Raw genomic sequence first — 14,915 nt, forward strand, 5'->3', positions numbered from 1 at the left:
TATTGTTAAGATTATTTACAATACTTAAAGAAAATAGAAATTTTTTACTAACTTTCTTGTCATAAATATCTGAATTTGATTTAATGTTGGTACTCATCGTAACTGCCTTCTTGAATATTTTACAATATTCATTTGAAGATTTCACTATCAGAATATGAAACATACAGTTCAACAATTCAGTGACTGAACTATCAAAGAAATAACCACTATTATAAGAATCCTAAACAAGAGCTTCCAAACTTACTGCGTAAATAGAGCTCCATCACCACAAGGGGCAGTTGAAATGTATAAATGGAATGTGACATCTGATTTCATTTGAAGTTTGCCATCATCTGTAGGTTCAAATATGGAATGTTCTTTGCCAGCTTCATAAGTTTTCAATTGTTTATACAAGAACCTAAACATTATAAAATGTAAATGAGAATTCTAAATAACACAAGAAATAACTCATAATGAAAAACAAAACACCATGGCTACCACAACCGAGATCACTACAGCATTTTTTATTATGCAACTAAGGGCATGGCAACTTTCTTCCTTTATGCTTATTTTGAAAATGGAGAGTTACAGACAATGTATTACAACTGTCAGTGCTATTCTGACACCATTCCAAAAGCTGCAACCACCACGATTTTCATACAGAGAGAAGTAATAAAAATCCCTTGGGATTATGTGGTGGCCACTTAAATTTTAAAACTTCAAGAGAACAGAATTATGCATCTGATGTTATCACAATACTTTCTTTGATGATGGGAACAGTGCCTTCCCCCTTGAATGAAGTTTTATTTCATAAGAACTTAAATTTATAATAACTTCACATTTCAGTAAATTTAATAACTAGACATTTTCATCTGTTGAAAAGTATTCAACTTTTACATACTTAAACTTCAAATGTACAGCATAAAAGAGAGGAAATGAATAAGCAATTATTAATACTAAACTAAGTATAATTTACAAATTGCAGGCATCAGAAGTGAAGTAAAAAATTAGCTGCTTAGTATTTTATGATGTTCATTTATCAATATACACACAACTTAATATTAATTTCAGCTGCCTTTGATAGAAATTAATATTTAATGTAATTTTTACATAATTTTTCTAAAATGTGTATGGAAAATTTCCTAAATTGTAACAATACATCACATGTACACACTAATTACTTTACTTGATATCCATGTATGCATAATCATAAGTACATATTGCTCAAGAAATGCATTAAAGCATTCTGCACTTTTCTGGAGATATCCAATTACAGGTTTTGAAATAAAACAGACGGTACTTTTCCATTTTGCCAGCGCAACCGATAAAGACACCAAAAATAGTGCCAAAAGGAATCCTCGTCACTAACCTTTTACACCTCATTTTCAAAACAAATCGCAGCCATTTCTTATCAGATTGTTTCTTTCGATACTGGCATACAATTACATAGAATTTTTACCAGATAGTTCAATTTTATGCCCTAAGGACATTCGCGGTAAATAAGTCAATTAGGATGTAATCACACTGCTCACCCGAAGCCAAAAATTTAGAAAATGCAAAGTCAAGGGTTAAATTCATCAATTCTAATGCGAATGCACTAGCAAAGTAAAGCACTGCGAATTTACATAATTTCTGAATAAGCTACACTTATGAATTGAAATAATTCTTGCATTTAAACTTGTATTCCAAATTAAGATTTAACTTGAAAGTAATGTAGAGAATTAGATTTTTGTTGTGTAGTTTACATGAGATGAGATCACTTGAGGTCACAGGATATGAAACGGCAAACCAGGATGTCGTACCATGAAAGCACAGTAAATTCTTAAATTAATGTCTTTTTACAAATTTATCATCTTTATTTATTGTCTTTTCACAAAATTTTAAATGATATTAAAATGTTTATGCCTCCAAAATAAAATTTTCTTAGAACTAAACATTTGTTAACATTTTTTATGTCTATACTGTGTGTTGCACCAATAAAATCTACTTGGCGAGATTTGCACAGGCGAAACGGAAAAGTACCAAACAGACTTCTGAATATAAGCTTAGGTCTTTACTGTTTATTTTAAACCTTCAGCAGTGGCAAAATTAAGCAGTTATTTCTTCCCCAAATACCTATGATATCTGTCAGTCATAAATGTGTAATCATAGTGTGTTCATTTGGCCTATTACAGTGCGTAACTGGGATGCAAGCTGAGCTTGTTGATTACCATCAAAAAATTAACCTGCTCAGTTCTGTTTCATCAACTTCTATATGTTGTCTTCTTAATGGGTCTCTAGAGTTCGCAAAATAATATAATAGAAGCTATCTGCTTTTCCAGAACTGCAGACTAACAGTTCAGAATATTGTATAGTTTTCTAATATAGGAGTAACATCACTAAATAATGCATATGAGGAAATTATAACATTGAAACAAGCTGATATAATGAAAGTAGAAAATAAGTTTGAATCATGTTCACATTAACCAAAATCTCTACATCATCAACTGAAAGTCTATAGTACAGTCAAAAGTCTTTAATCTGGACTCATCGGGACTTTGGCGATTCCGGATTATCGATTTTTCCGGATTATAGATCATCAGTTTAAATCTGGTAACATGGCATGCAGAAATTATAAAATTAAAAATATGCAACCGTAATTTATGAAATAAAGAGCAATAATGATCTAAAGGGTATCAAAATTTAAAAAAAAAAAAAAAAAAAAAGCTTTATATTTATTTGTTTACTTTATTAAACATTTCTTTCAACACGCGCATGCATAAAGCATACATTATGCATAGTCGAAATTAGAAAATTTCAACCAGAAAACTATTTGATGTGTACTCATGATATTTATAATGATGAGGAATTTGATTTAAATCATATCAAAGACGGAATACATGGAGATGAAATACTACACTTAGTAAGGAATTATAAGCTGAATAAAATAAAAACATCTGCTCTGAAGATAAGGATAGTGCTAACAGATCAACTTTCAGTTCATAGCGCGCCACGCCTCGAAGTTCCCCCCCCCCCTCAGCAGAGCAGCGTGAAATTGATAAACAGATTTTTGAATGGTTAGAGAAACAAAGGATCCATTATCCATTTTTTGCAGCAATTCCACTTTTTGTTTGATGGACATCGAAACATACTTTCACTTTGTAAGCTCCAGCATTGGAAATTCTATTTGACATAATCGAAAGTTCAAGCTTACTTTTATAAAATTGCTCTAGCAGTCTGCAAAAAATAATAAGCCAGATTCAATTAGAAGATTAAGGAACAACGCAATCTGCAACATTAACTGAAATAGATAATTAGATAATTTTAGCTTAGCTTATACCATCCGTTATACATTAAACGAGTCTGTGTAAACTTATTATGCGCATGCGTAAATGCCTATGCGCAGAAAGTTTGTAACTTTGAGATCCGGATTATAGATCATTCTGTATTATGGGTGTCCGGCTTAACGACTTTTGACTGTATTAAGATCCCAAAATTGCTTTGGAACCCACTGAAGTTTTCAGTAATAGTTTATATATAAGTACTCTTAAATTTCCTGCCATAATAACTTGGCATCCATAAAATTTTGACAAACATTTAAATTTTTCAGAAATACCAATTTAAAAATTAGCCATAAAATGAAAAAAATAGAATCCATCAGAAGTTTCAAAAATACATAAAAATTAATATGTCAGGTGTGCTTTATCTGCATAGACAGTATCAATTACAATAAAATATAACATTTATTATTTCCATGCAAAACAAGACACTCATTTTCATTAAGATTATGAAAATCTCCTTATTTTATCAACATGAAAAATTAACAGTACATATGAAAATTAATTTATCAATTTCATTATTTTTATTGACTACACTTACAGCAAATAATTTAATTGCAGTTTAATATAACTGCACATGCAATACTAACAATTTACTGACTTATCTGACTATAAAACATATATAGCTTTCATATGCAATAAATAATATACACTATATAGCTTACACATGGCAACTGGTTGTCTTTTTTTTATATATAGTTACATTTCAAAATGTATACCTTTTTAATTTCTATCTCACTTTTTTTTAAATACAGAAAAATCATACCTCAGAAAACCCCTCCTTGTTATAACTTCAGCATGTGAATCATTTACAACCAAACCATCTTGACTCAGTCCTTCTCCAGTTATACATCGATTTCCTATACATAATAACATTAAAAATTTGTATGCAACGTTAGAAAGAAACCAACTCATAAGAATATTTTCTTAGAAGTCATTTTACTTTTTTAAATCACTCATTACAATATATTTTTCATAACATAAACTGACATATACTGCACATTTATAAATATACATGTAGTATCCATAAGTGTGACACAACCACCAGAGGGCTTCACCGATGCACCAGCAGCGAGGTGAAAGAGGAGTATGACAGAGACTTTCTTCTGCTATCCCACGCGAAGGTGGTGAGATGTCTGTTTGCACGTGAATGTGTAGAATAAGGAACTGTAGTTTTCCACGCGAAGGTGGTAAATTGACTCTTTAATCTCTTTAATACATCAGCAAGTGCGAGTAGGCACTAATCGGTTATGTGATAAGACTGGTAAAAGCTATACAGAATCCAGTTTGTATCAAACGGCACTTGTATTTAATCTAATCTGTCCCTTTTCTGATTATCTTTACTAAATGTTCTGTGGTGTGGAAAACAATGTTGGAAATGTTATTTAGCATCTTCAACTCCCCCACTACATACATTACTACACAAAATCAGATTTCAATAAAAGATTTCTATCATCTTTTGGGTCTACAGTAACTTGAAAATTTTAAATGAACTTTTTCCCCCCCCCAGTATACCGACATATATGAAATATTTAGTCAAAAATTTCCATGCAGAAAGTTCAAGACCTCAACGAACTGCATTTGAACTTGAACAAAAATTGTGAGATAATTTAGCACTTGATTTAAAGGAAAGTTTTATGTATTTGATGTAGCCCGACATTCCCTTCCCTTCACTGAACAAGTGTTCTACAGTAGTTTTAGCATCCCACCTACTTTAAATATTAAACAAATGGGCATATGACAGAATTTACTAAATAAAAATCAGAAATGAGAATGTTTTAAGCATAAGAAATGTAGTACTAGAAGATTTAAATTTTGTCTACTTAGTCACACCTGAAAAATAAAATGGAAGTTCCATACACGTAATTCATTAATATTTTCCAAACTGCTAATACAGTGTATAAAACTATGCTTGTTTTTAGCTTTTCCTATTTCTCCTACACCTAAAAAAATATGCAAGTAGGATTTAAAACATAATCTAGAATACCTAAAAATTAATTAAAAAACTCTTTAAAAATTAAGATATTGAATATAATATAATATATAGGCTAATATGTAGAAGGTTTACTGGATTACAAAATCATTGATTCCAGTCCTCAACTACATAAATAAAATGAGATGAATACTGCTACAATTCACTAATATAGAACCTCTTTTGAAAATGCTTTTAGACTTTTGAAGATCAACAAATACTATATTTTAAAATAAAATCTAGATAAACTTAAGCTAAGTATTTCAAAATGTCATTAAAATGCTCTTCAGTCTTAACCAATTGAAACTGCTTATGTTAAATTACATAAATGATGTTAAAAGATAATTCCTAAAAATAAGGTCTAAAAAATACCTTCATCTTTTTTTCATTCACATTAAATATTTTTTTAAGTGTGTACCTAATGAAAACTTAATACAGCATGAACTTATTTTATCATAAAGAGCATTAAAAACAAATATGCATATTGATATAGCCTATTTCAATATCATGAATGTTTCCACCTCACTTAAAAAAAATTAATTTAAGAACAATCATCCAAATTTAGTTCTTTTTTAAAAATATACTCAAAAGTAATATAAAACAACTTCAAGCAAAAAACTAGAATTATTTACATTAATCCTACTGTGAAACAGACATAAATAAAATTTAAAGGCCAGCATGAAAACAAATCTGTGAAAAAAATATTTTTTTTAAAAAATCATACGAGTATTTCCTCCATATATACAAACATTTTGACACATCCATTCAGAAAAATGCATATATTAGACAAAATCTTAGTATTAGAATTAAAATTTCCATTAAAGAGAAAAAGTGAAAACATATTCAGTGTAAAACATGCATATATGTAGTTCTTTTAAAAATAACTTTATTAGCATTAAAGTCTCTTTATTTGAGGAAATCCTTTTTATTAATGTACATTCCCTAGACAAAGGAATATTACTCTTCTTGGTGTGATCACCATCAGAAGTTTTATTACACTATGAAATCTATATCAAATACTGAGCAACTGCAAAAGTCCATGCTTGATTTTAAACCAATTTAAATACAACACATTTTCATTAAAAAGAGTATTTATCAATCAATCATACACTCTCCATCATTTTCTATAACTGTCTTCCATCATTTTACAAGTTTTTGACTTCTTTCTTTCGAGAAATTGTATGGTTTCTCTTTTAAAATTAACAGATATTGAATATAATATAATATATAGGCTAATATGTAGAAGGTTTACTGGATTACAAAATCGCTGATTCCAGTCCTCAACTACATAAATAAAATGAGATGAATACTGCTACAATTCACTAATATAGAACCTCTTTTAAAAATACTTTTAGACTTTTGAAGATCAACAAATACTATATTTTAAAATAAAATCTAGATAAACTTAAGCTAAGTATTTCAAAATGTCATTAAAATGCTCTTCAGTCTTAACCAATTGAAACTGCTTATGTTAAATTACATAAATGATGTTAAAAGATAATTCCTAAAAATAAGGTCTAAAAAATACCTTCCTTGTATTTTTTAGACCTTATTTTTAAATATAATGATTTTTTAAAAAAATCATACAACAGTTTCCGACTTCTTCCATAGAACTTTTTTTTTTTTATATACATTCAAATTATACTGCAGAAAATGAAACAAATGAAAGTCCAAAGGACAAGGTCAGAGGAATATGATAGGTACTGGAGGATCAACTATATTAAACTTTCTAAATTTTTGCAGTGTCCATTGAATGGCATGTGGTTTAGTGTTATCATGATGAAAGAGGATGCCCTTTCAACTAACCAAATTTGGAAATTTTGCTTGGATTTCAGCGTTGAGTTGGGTTGGGTGAGCTGCTCATAATACCTCTACACAATTATTGCTTGGCTATGTAAAAGAAGCTCATAAAATATTATTCCTCTGCAATCTCATCACACACATAACAACACTTTCATTCGATGCAGTTTAGTGTTTGCCAAAGATTCTAATCTTTCACTTCCATGCTTCCAGCTTCTTTTTCATACTATGTTATACACAATCCATTTTTCATCTCCTATTACAACTTTATCCATGACTTTATCCATTACCGACTTAAGTTCATTTTTTTGATAGGTGAGGGGAGAAATGGCTGTGGAAACATAGAGTTCAGTTTGTCCTGTTCTGTCAAAAAGTGCAGAGCCCATATATCGAGTTTTGAGGTGTATTCATGTTGCTTTAAATGGCAAAATGCACTCAAATTATCAACATTTTATCTCTTGGTAATCTCTGAATTATTATTCATTAAATAATGGATAAAGTCCTTATTAATGCTAAAAGAAGGTTGCCCAAAGTAAAGTTTATCATTTAGATTGAAGTCACTATTTTAAAATCAACTAAACCACTTTTTAACTATCCTGAGAGCAAGAGCACGATCCAAATAAAGGTCTTGAACATTTTTTGTTGTAGTTCTAACATTCGCTCTTTTTCTAAACTTATGTAACATAACATGAAGAAAATGTAACTTAATTTGCCATTTTGAATATTAACTCTGGAAAGAAATGGATTTAAATAAATCCTTTTTTATGGTTATATTGACTCATGACACATTTAAATAACTGTTAGTTAATACTATGGTTATAAAACAAACAATCAGTATCTATGAAAATCTGGCATGAACTTTTGCAATCATCCAGTATTCTACCTAAAATTTAAAAAAGCATTATGAAATTCATGAAACAAAAATTTGATTATGCTTATGAATATTAAAATATGCTATATATTCCAACATATAACACACAGTTTTAAGACAAAAAATAAGATTGAAATTTATGGGTGAACATTATATGCCAGATATAAAAATGATACATTTAAAAATAAGGAAAAGAAGAGCATACAGAAATTAGATTTCTACTATACCCAAATGCTGTTTATCTAAAAGAATGACACTTTATGAACTTAAAAATTTAAATTATCAGATAATGCCCTTTACATAAAGCATATTAATTACTGTGTTTTCATTTTTCTTTCACTCATGTATGCTACCAAGCACAGGCATCCTTGCTGCAGCACGACCCCCCCCCCCTTTTTTATATAAATTGAATGCATTTGAAACCAGCACTGTGTTTGTCCAGTTGGGCAGGAGTCACATTTTTAACTAAAAGGAAAACTAAATCAACTGTATTTCAGGTAATGCAAATGCTAATTTACTAAAGCATTACTTTCAATGTTCACTTCAAAATCACTGCTTCAAATGACTTCAGAAAGAGAAAATATCTGACTTCTAACTTCACAAATGCAATTAATGTCAAAAGTGCATTCTTAGTCTACCCATAAGCTAATTACTTATGTCCCGTTTCCCCAAAACCCTAGAACAACATTCTCAAGCACACCTGCATTGATTACAACCTACCCTATTTGCATAATAATTTACTTCCTCAAGCATTTACCCTACACACATATCGATCCTCTTATTGTTTATCGAGGTTCGAATCCCGCGAACAGGCTGGGTGCATGGGCGTTTTTGTGGTTTTCCCCATGTGTACATGAGCCAGTTTCCCTTAGAAAGTCCTCCACGAAAGCATCCCTCCCCTTAGGCAGATAGCTCTAGTGCACTTTGCCATAATTAAATAAACCAAACCTCATTGTTTGTCAATTCAGTATACAATTGTCGAAAGTATAGGAAATATCTTCAATTGAACGACTTCAAAAGTTAAGAGCAATGTATACATATCTTTCAAGTTTCTTCATAATGAAAAGGGTGCGTGTTATATGGCAGGGATGGGCAAACTGTGGCCTGCCGGAAAGTCATATCCAGCCTGCAGATAGAATTTTACTTTGTCGGTCCGAGGCAAATTAAAATATATATTTATATACTATATATTCATCTATATTTCTACTTTGTTTAAATATTATTGTTTTTCTTCCTTTTTTTCAAAAGACTGATGATGTTTTTACTTTCTTTATTTTTGTTCTACAAAACATAAATCGACAGAAATAGCAAGCACACATAGCTTTCAATCTGTAAAGTGTTAAAAACGGAAGTTCTTTGTTAGTTATAGCTGTAGATTGGCACCAACAAACGTTATCTTTTTCTCAGGGAGCAGTTATATGGAACTTCAAAACAGGTGAATTAGACCTCATATGTGGCACACTGAGCATTTTAGGCTCCAGCCAGCAGCTTTTTCTTTTGGTGGATGTTCTAATGTTATTGATTGTGTATGGAAAGATTGCGGACATATAGCATCATTGTGAATAGTGGTGAAATTATTAAAACAGCTAGTGCTTGTTTGGGTTATTCGTAAAATATTTCAACACCACAATGGCTACTAAAAAACATAAAGTTGCTTCAGAGTGAAGTGCTTTTACTGATGGAAGGACCTGGAAATATTTTTTTACCATTGTAAACGACAAACCAGTTTGTCTCATCTGCAATGAAGCTGTAGCAGTCTTCAAGAATATAACATTTCCCGTCATTTCAAATCCATTTTTCAAGAAGGTAAACTGTATCCAATAGGCAGCTACAAATGCAAGTTACATTGTAGCATACAATATTGCTAAAAATAATAAAGCCCTCAGTAATGGGGAGTTTGTTAAACAATGCATTCTACAAGTTTGTGACGCTTTATGTCCAGACAAGAAAAATAATTTTGAGACTGTAAGCTTATCTCGAAAAACAGCGACTTCTAGAATCAAAGACATCAATAAAAATTTGACATCACAATTAGAGTCAAAGATTGGTCAGTTTAAATTTTGCTGTATAGCTATGGATGAAAGCACTGATATAAATGATAATGCTCAATTAGTATTATTTATAAGAGGTGTTGATAAGAACTTTGAAATTACCGAGGAACTGGCATGCATGCTTTCTTTAAAAGTAAATACAACAGGATATGATATTTTTCGTGAAATTCAGGAAGGGTTTTCAACTTTGAAAGTGCATGTAACAAATATATGTAATATGACGACCGATGGAGCACAAAATACACAAACTGGGACAGGAAAAAAATTTGGATTTCTTGGACTCTTTAATCAAAACTATCCCGGGAACAATGTTGTTTTTTTACATTGCATTAAACATAAAGATGCTCTGTGTAAATCTGCAATTGAATATGAAACCTGTGCTTGATGCAGTCATGAAGTTTGTAAATACTATTCGATCTCGTGGGCTTACTCAGAGGCAATTTCGAGATTTTCTTCAGTTCTTGCAATCTGAATACTCTAATGTACTGTATAACATGATAGTAAGATGGCTTAGTGCAGGATGTGTTTTCGAGCGAGTTTGGCAGTTGAAAGATGGCATTATGTTGTTCTTCCATGAGAAAGTGTTCTGTGGAGTGTGAAATGTTAGAAGATACAGAATGGCTTTAAGACTTTGCATATTTCACAGATCTTCTTTGTCAGATGAGCAACTTGAATGTCAATGGTAAAATCAATTTATTGACGATATCTGGGCTCCATCTCAAAGCTTTTAAACTAAAACTTAATCTGTTTGCTGGGCAGCTAGATAAGAACGACTTGTCTCATTTCCCAAGGTTAAATTCAATACCTTCAGTAAATGAAGAAAAGCTTAATAATTATGAAGATGGCTTGAAAAAAAATGCATTTTGAGTTCAAACACAGATTTCAAGATTTCAAACAAATTTCAAAATGAATTGGATATTTTTACCATTTTTTTTTTTCAATATAAATTGTGAAGCAGTGAGGTCAGATTTGCAGCCTGAATTAATTGAGTTGCAATCTATCAACCATTTTAAGCAGTTGTTTCTAAACATGCCAAATCGAAAGATTTACTAATTAATCATTATCGAAATCAAGTTTCCAAAATTTAATATCTCACGCCCAGAAAATTAGTGCTATATTTGCTTCATCTTATATATGTGAACAAGTGTTTTCAACTATGAACCTTAGAAAGAATTATTTCAGAAGTAGACTGACAGATGAGCATTTATCTCGTTCCTTAGAATTGGGTTCGTACACGTTTCATTTCTGCACATGGAAATTAAGGACTTTTAACGACCATTAATGAAAAAAATGAAGGACCTATGAGCAAATGGGAACTGAATAAATTCAATTAAAAATATTATATCTATGCATGAACTTCACTTTTTAATGCCATCCTAAAAATAAAAGAGATTCGTAGGTAGGATGCATTATTATTAAACATAACTATTAATATGTTTGAGAATAAAATAAATATTATGAAATTTATCAAGTAGCATTAAATATTTTACACTTATAATAGCTGGACATATTTGAAAGAAGATAAGGGACATTTTAGTTACATTTTACTAACAGTTAGCTTTTTTACTTTTAATGTTTCATTTTGTCACATATTTGCTCAGTCTAGAGGTTTCTCCTTAAGCATCTTTTATAACAATTAGAAATTTGCCTCAATACGCAAAACAATGTTCTCATTAGTTTCTGCCTGTTTTATCTCCTAACTGTCAACCTCTCCACAATGTACTACCTATGAGGGTTTACTTGATATGGTAAAAAATAGTCCACCTCCCCCTTGACAGACATGAAACAAATTATGGCTATGTCTGAAAGTAACTATAAATCAGAGGTTTAAATAAGCTTCTTATTTAAAAAGACCTTAGAACATAAAGGCATGTTCTTATGCTAACAGGTGATGCGTAATTAAGCAAGAAGAGTCAAATTCAAACTAAAAATATGGACTAGTGGTCAAAGACAAGTGGTCAATTTAATTTCAATTTAATCTAGTTCAATAACTATCATCATAATAAACTCAAATATCAGCAGCGGTAATGGAAATTATCAGAGCTGATAGGATATAGGGAGCAAGTGGAGGCCAGAAACACACTCTTGTAAAAACTCAGTGATTTGCATTCTGGTGAGGAAATAGAAATCGGAAATTATAGTAAAGACTGAAATTGTTAACAACTGGATAATTTATATAATAATAACTACATATCTCTGAAGAATAATTTTCTTTCTCTTTACATATTCAGTTAGTTCGTTAATTTACATAACCCAGTAACTGTACACATCTTTGAAGAATAATCTTCTTTCTCTTTATGTATTCGGTTTCTTTCTTCCACGTTTCCTTTTCATTTTAGAATTTTTGGATTGAATTAAAGATTTCTGTTATTCTAAAAGACAAAATGCATTTAGAATGTATGGAAAAAGCTGCTAATTTTATTTCTTTAGTAATACAAATATTCAGAAGAAATATAAAATACATATGGTAAGGTCCGGTCACAGACTTGGTGTGGCATAATTTTTAGAATTTAGTGAAACACCGAGCAACAAAATCTAGAAATGGCAAAACTTTTAGAATTTAGAGCAGGCACTGGAAGCAAAATTTAGAAAGGCACCAGGCAGCAGAATTTGAGATACACAGAGACTACATCAGGTGGCAAAATACCTAGCATCAGCCCTATGTATGATGCATCAAGACATATTAGATGAATCTTTTTAATTGTCAGTTTTCAATTTCTTTATTAATTAAAAAACTCCTTTCTATATTGCCTGTCCATATGATAAGATTAGAAGAATTTTTGATATTTTCCATGGTTGTGCCTAGTGAAAAGTAGAGAAAGAGAAAACTTATGCATATTCTGAGAATTCTGAACATTCTGAGAAATGGGAAAAACTCTTACCATGAAAAAATTAAAAAGATGTTTTTAATTAATTACATAGATATTTTGCTTTTGCTAAAAACTGTTTCGTAAATTGTGCTTTATACCTTGCTTACTTTTCAAATTCAAAACATTGTATAATATGTGGCCAAAATGGAACTTTACAATATGACAGTAAAAAATAAAAATGCTTTATTTTAATGTTATTTCTTAAATACAATTCAATACATTACCATTATTTTAATGAAATTTATCTTAGTTAGAATGTTCTAAAAAAGTCACCAAAATTTTCCCAGATTTCGGAATTAAAATTTTCCATAGAAACTGAGCTCAAAATCGCTAAAATGGTGTTAAGTCGCCAAATTTAGAACCATTTAATAAAAGAATTCACATCACCAAAAGCGGAAAGTCGTTTGAGAGCTCTTCATTACAAAAAAAATGAAATAATTTTGAAATGCTTACGTTTCACTTCTTGCTTTACATTGAGGAAACCTGAGTATCCCACCAGTTATATTACAAATAGAAACAAATTATAACCTATGAACCCATTCACACATTCAAAAAATAACCATATTTGTCAGTTCATCGCCAAAAATATTGCTCCAAAATGCTAATTCGCACTCAAAATGGCAGTCACAAAAACAGACAGAAATTTCAGATTATTAAAATTAAGGACCTTCTGCTGATTTTTGTCAAAATTAAGGACTTTTAAAGAACAAAAATTGATTCCAAAAAACTTAAGCACTCTTAAGGACCGTACGAACCCTGTTAGAAGCAGTACATCTCACTTCGAACATCAATATAAGGAATTTTCAAAAATGAAATCGCAATTTCATTTATCGTATTAACATATTTAAATTGTAATACTAGTATATTGTTTTTAAAATTTCAGAAAAATTTATCTTGGCCTGCAAAACACTTTTTTTTTTTCGATTTTTGGCCCGCGACCAAAAAAGTTTGCCCATCCCTGTTATATGGTAAATATACTTAAAAATTTAAAAATGTAGTTCGAAATTGCAGACGCGCATTATATACCAGAATATACTGTAATTAATATTTGAATTATAAAAATAAAACATGCATTAATAAATTAAAAAACTATGAAAAGCAATATCAGAATTGCCTGAGTAACTTTTTTGCTAATTTTATTAATAATCTTTAGCAACTGTAATTAAAGATATTTAAAATTTACTTCATACATCACGTCAAAGTTTTACATAATTACTAAGTCTTATTTTTCAACTGACCACTCTGCCCTGTAATTCTAATAATATTAATCGTATATGCAAGGTTCATGGTTTTAATAAGATAATGATTTAATAAATACATATTAGTGTCCAAAATTATTTTTACAGACTTTAGAAAGGAAATACCCTGTGAAGTAGCAAATTAATCCGATTTATTGTTTTATGGAATGAGAAAAAGGAAAACCTTATTCTCATTATGCAATCCAATCTGACTAATTTGCTTTTGAAGTGCCAATGATATCAATTAACAGCCTAAGAGCTTTGAACAAACTCTACACAACCCACTCACATCCAAAAAAATGGCATTCAGGATATGATTTCAGTGTTTGTTGCATCAAAGCAGCATTTTATGGCCCTAAATACTGTTTCGAAGAATCTCCCGACGAATGTTGAAAATCAAAAACTAACAAAATTAACAAGATGGCCAAGGTATTTCAACATGGTTTCCGCCTTTGGGAGACAATTTATGGCTTTAAAACTATTATTAGAAGAATGATACAAGAGTCACAGAGGAAAATAACTACTTATAAAATTGTTTCCTGCCAGTAAATGCCAATTGCAACAGGACTTGGCTGCTAAGCTATTAATTTCAGAATCTTCATCTATTATAAGACCTTTCTACATTGAGGAAAACTGAATACAGGAAGGCCTGAGAGTTAAAATGTCAATGCATTATCTGCCAACCTTGAAATATCAAAAACCAAGAGGTTCTACTGAAAGGAGAGTTTCTAGGAAGTTTTCGAACTGTTAGGCAAAAGCAAAACCACAAATCATTTTATAATGCATGACTGCGGTTGCTGAATAATTTATAATATGG

The 14,915-nt window shown here is 30.5% G+C and overlaps 1 protein-coding gene across 1 annotated transcript in view; it reads right to left on the reverse strand.

The window, feature by feature from the left end:
- Positions 1-14,915, reverse strand: part of LOC118189760 (uncharacterized) — an 82,536-nt gene that overhangs the window by 22,103 nt on the left and 45,518 nt on the right. The window contains exons 6-7 of the mRNA XM_085818649.1: positions 4,063-4,156; positions 245-397 (exon numbers count right to left, since the gene is read on the reverse strand). Coding sequence (XP_085674775.1) covers positions 245-397; positions 4,063-4,156 — 247 coding nt within the window. The remainder of the gene's footprint in view (positions 1-244; positions 398-4,062; positions 4,157-14,915) is intronic.

This window comes from Stegodyphus dumicola, chromosome 6, assembly GCF_044657685.1.
Source record: "Stegodyphus dumicola isolate Sdum_Otavi_A_Nest chromosome 6, ASM4465768v1".
Classification (NCBI taxonomy): Eukaryota; Metazoa; Arthropoda; class Arachnida; order Araneae; family Eresidae; genus Stegodyphus; species Stegodyphus dumicola.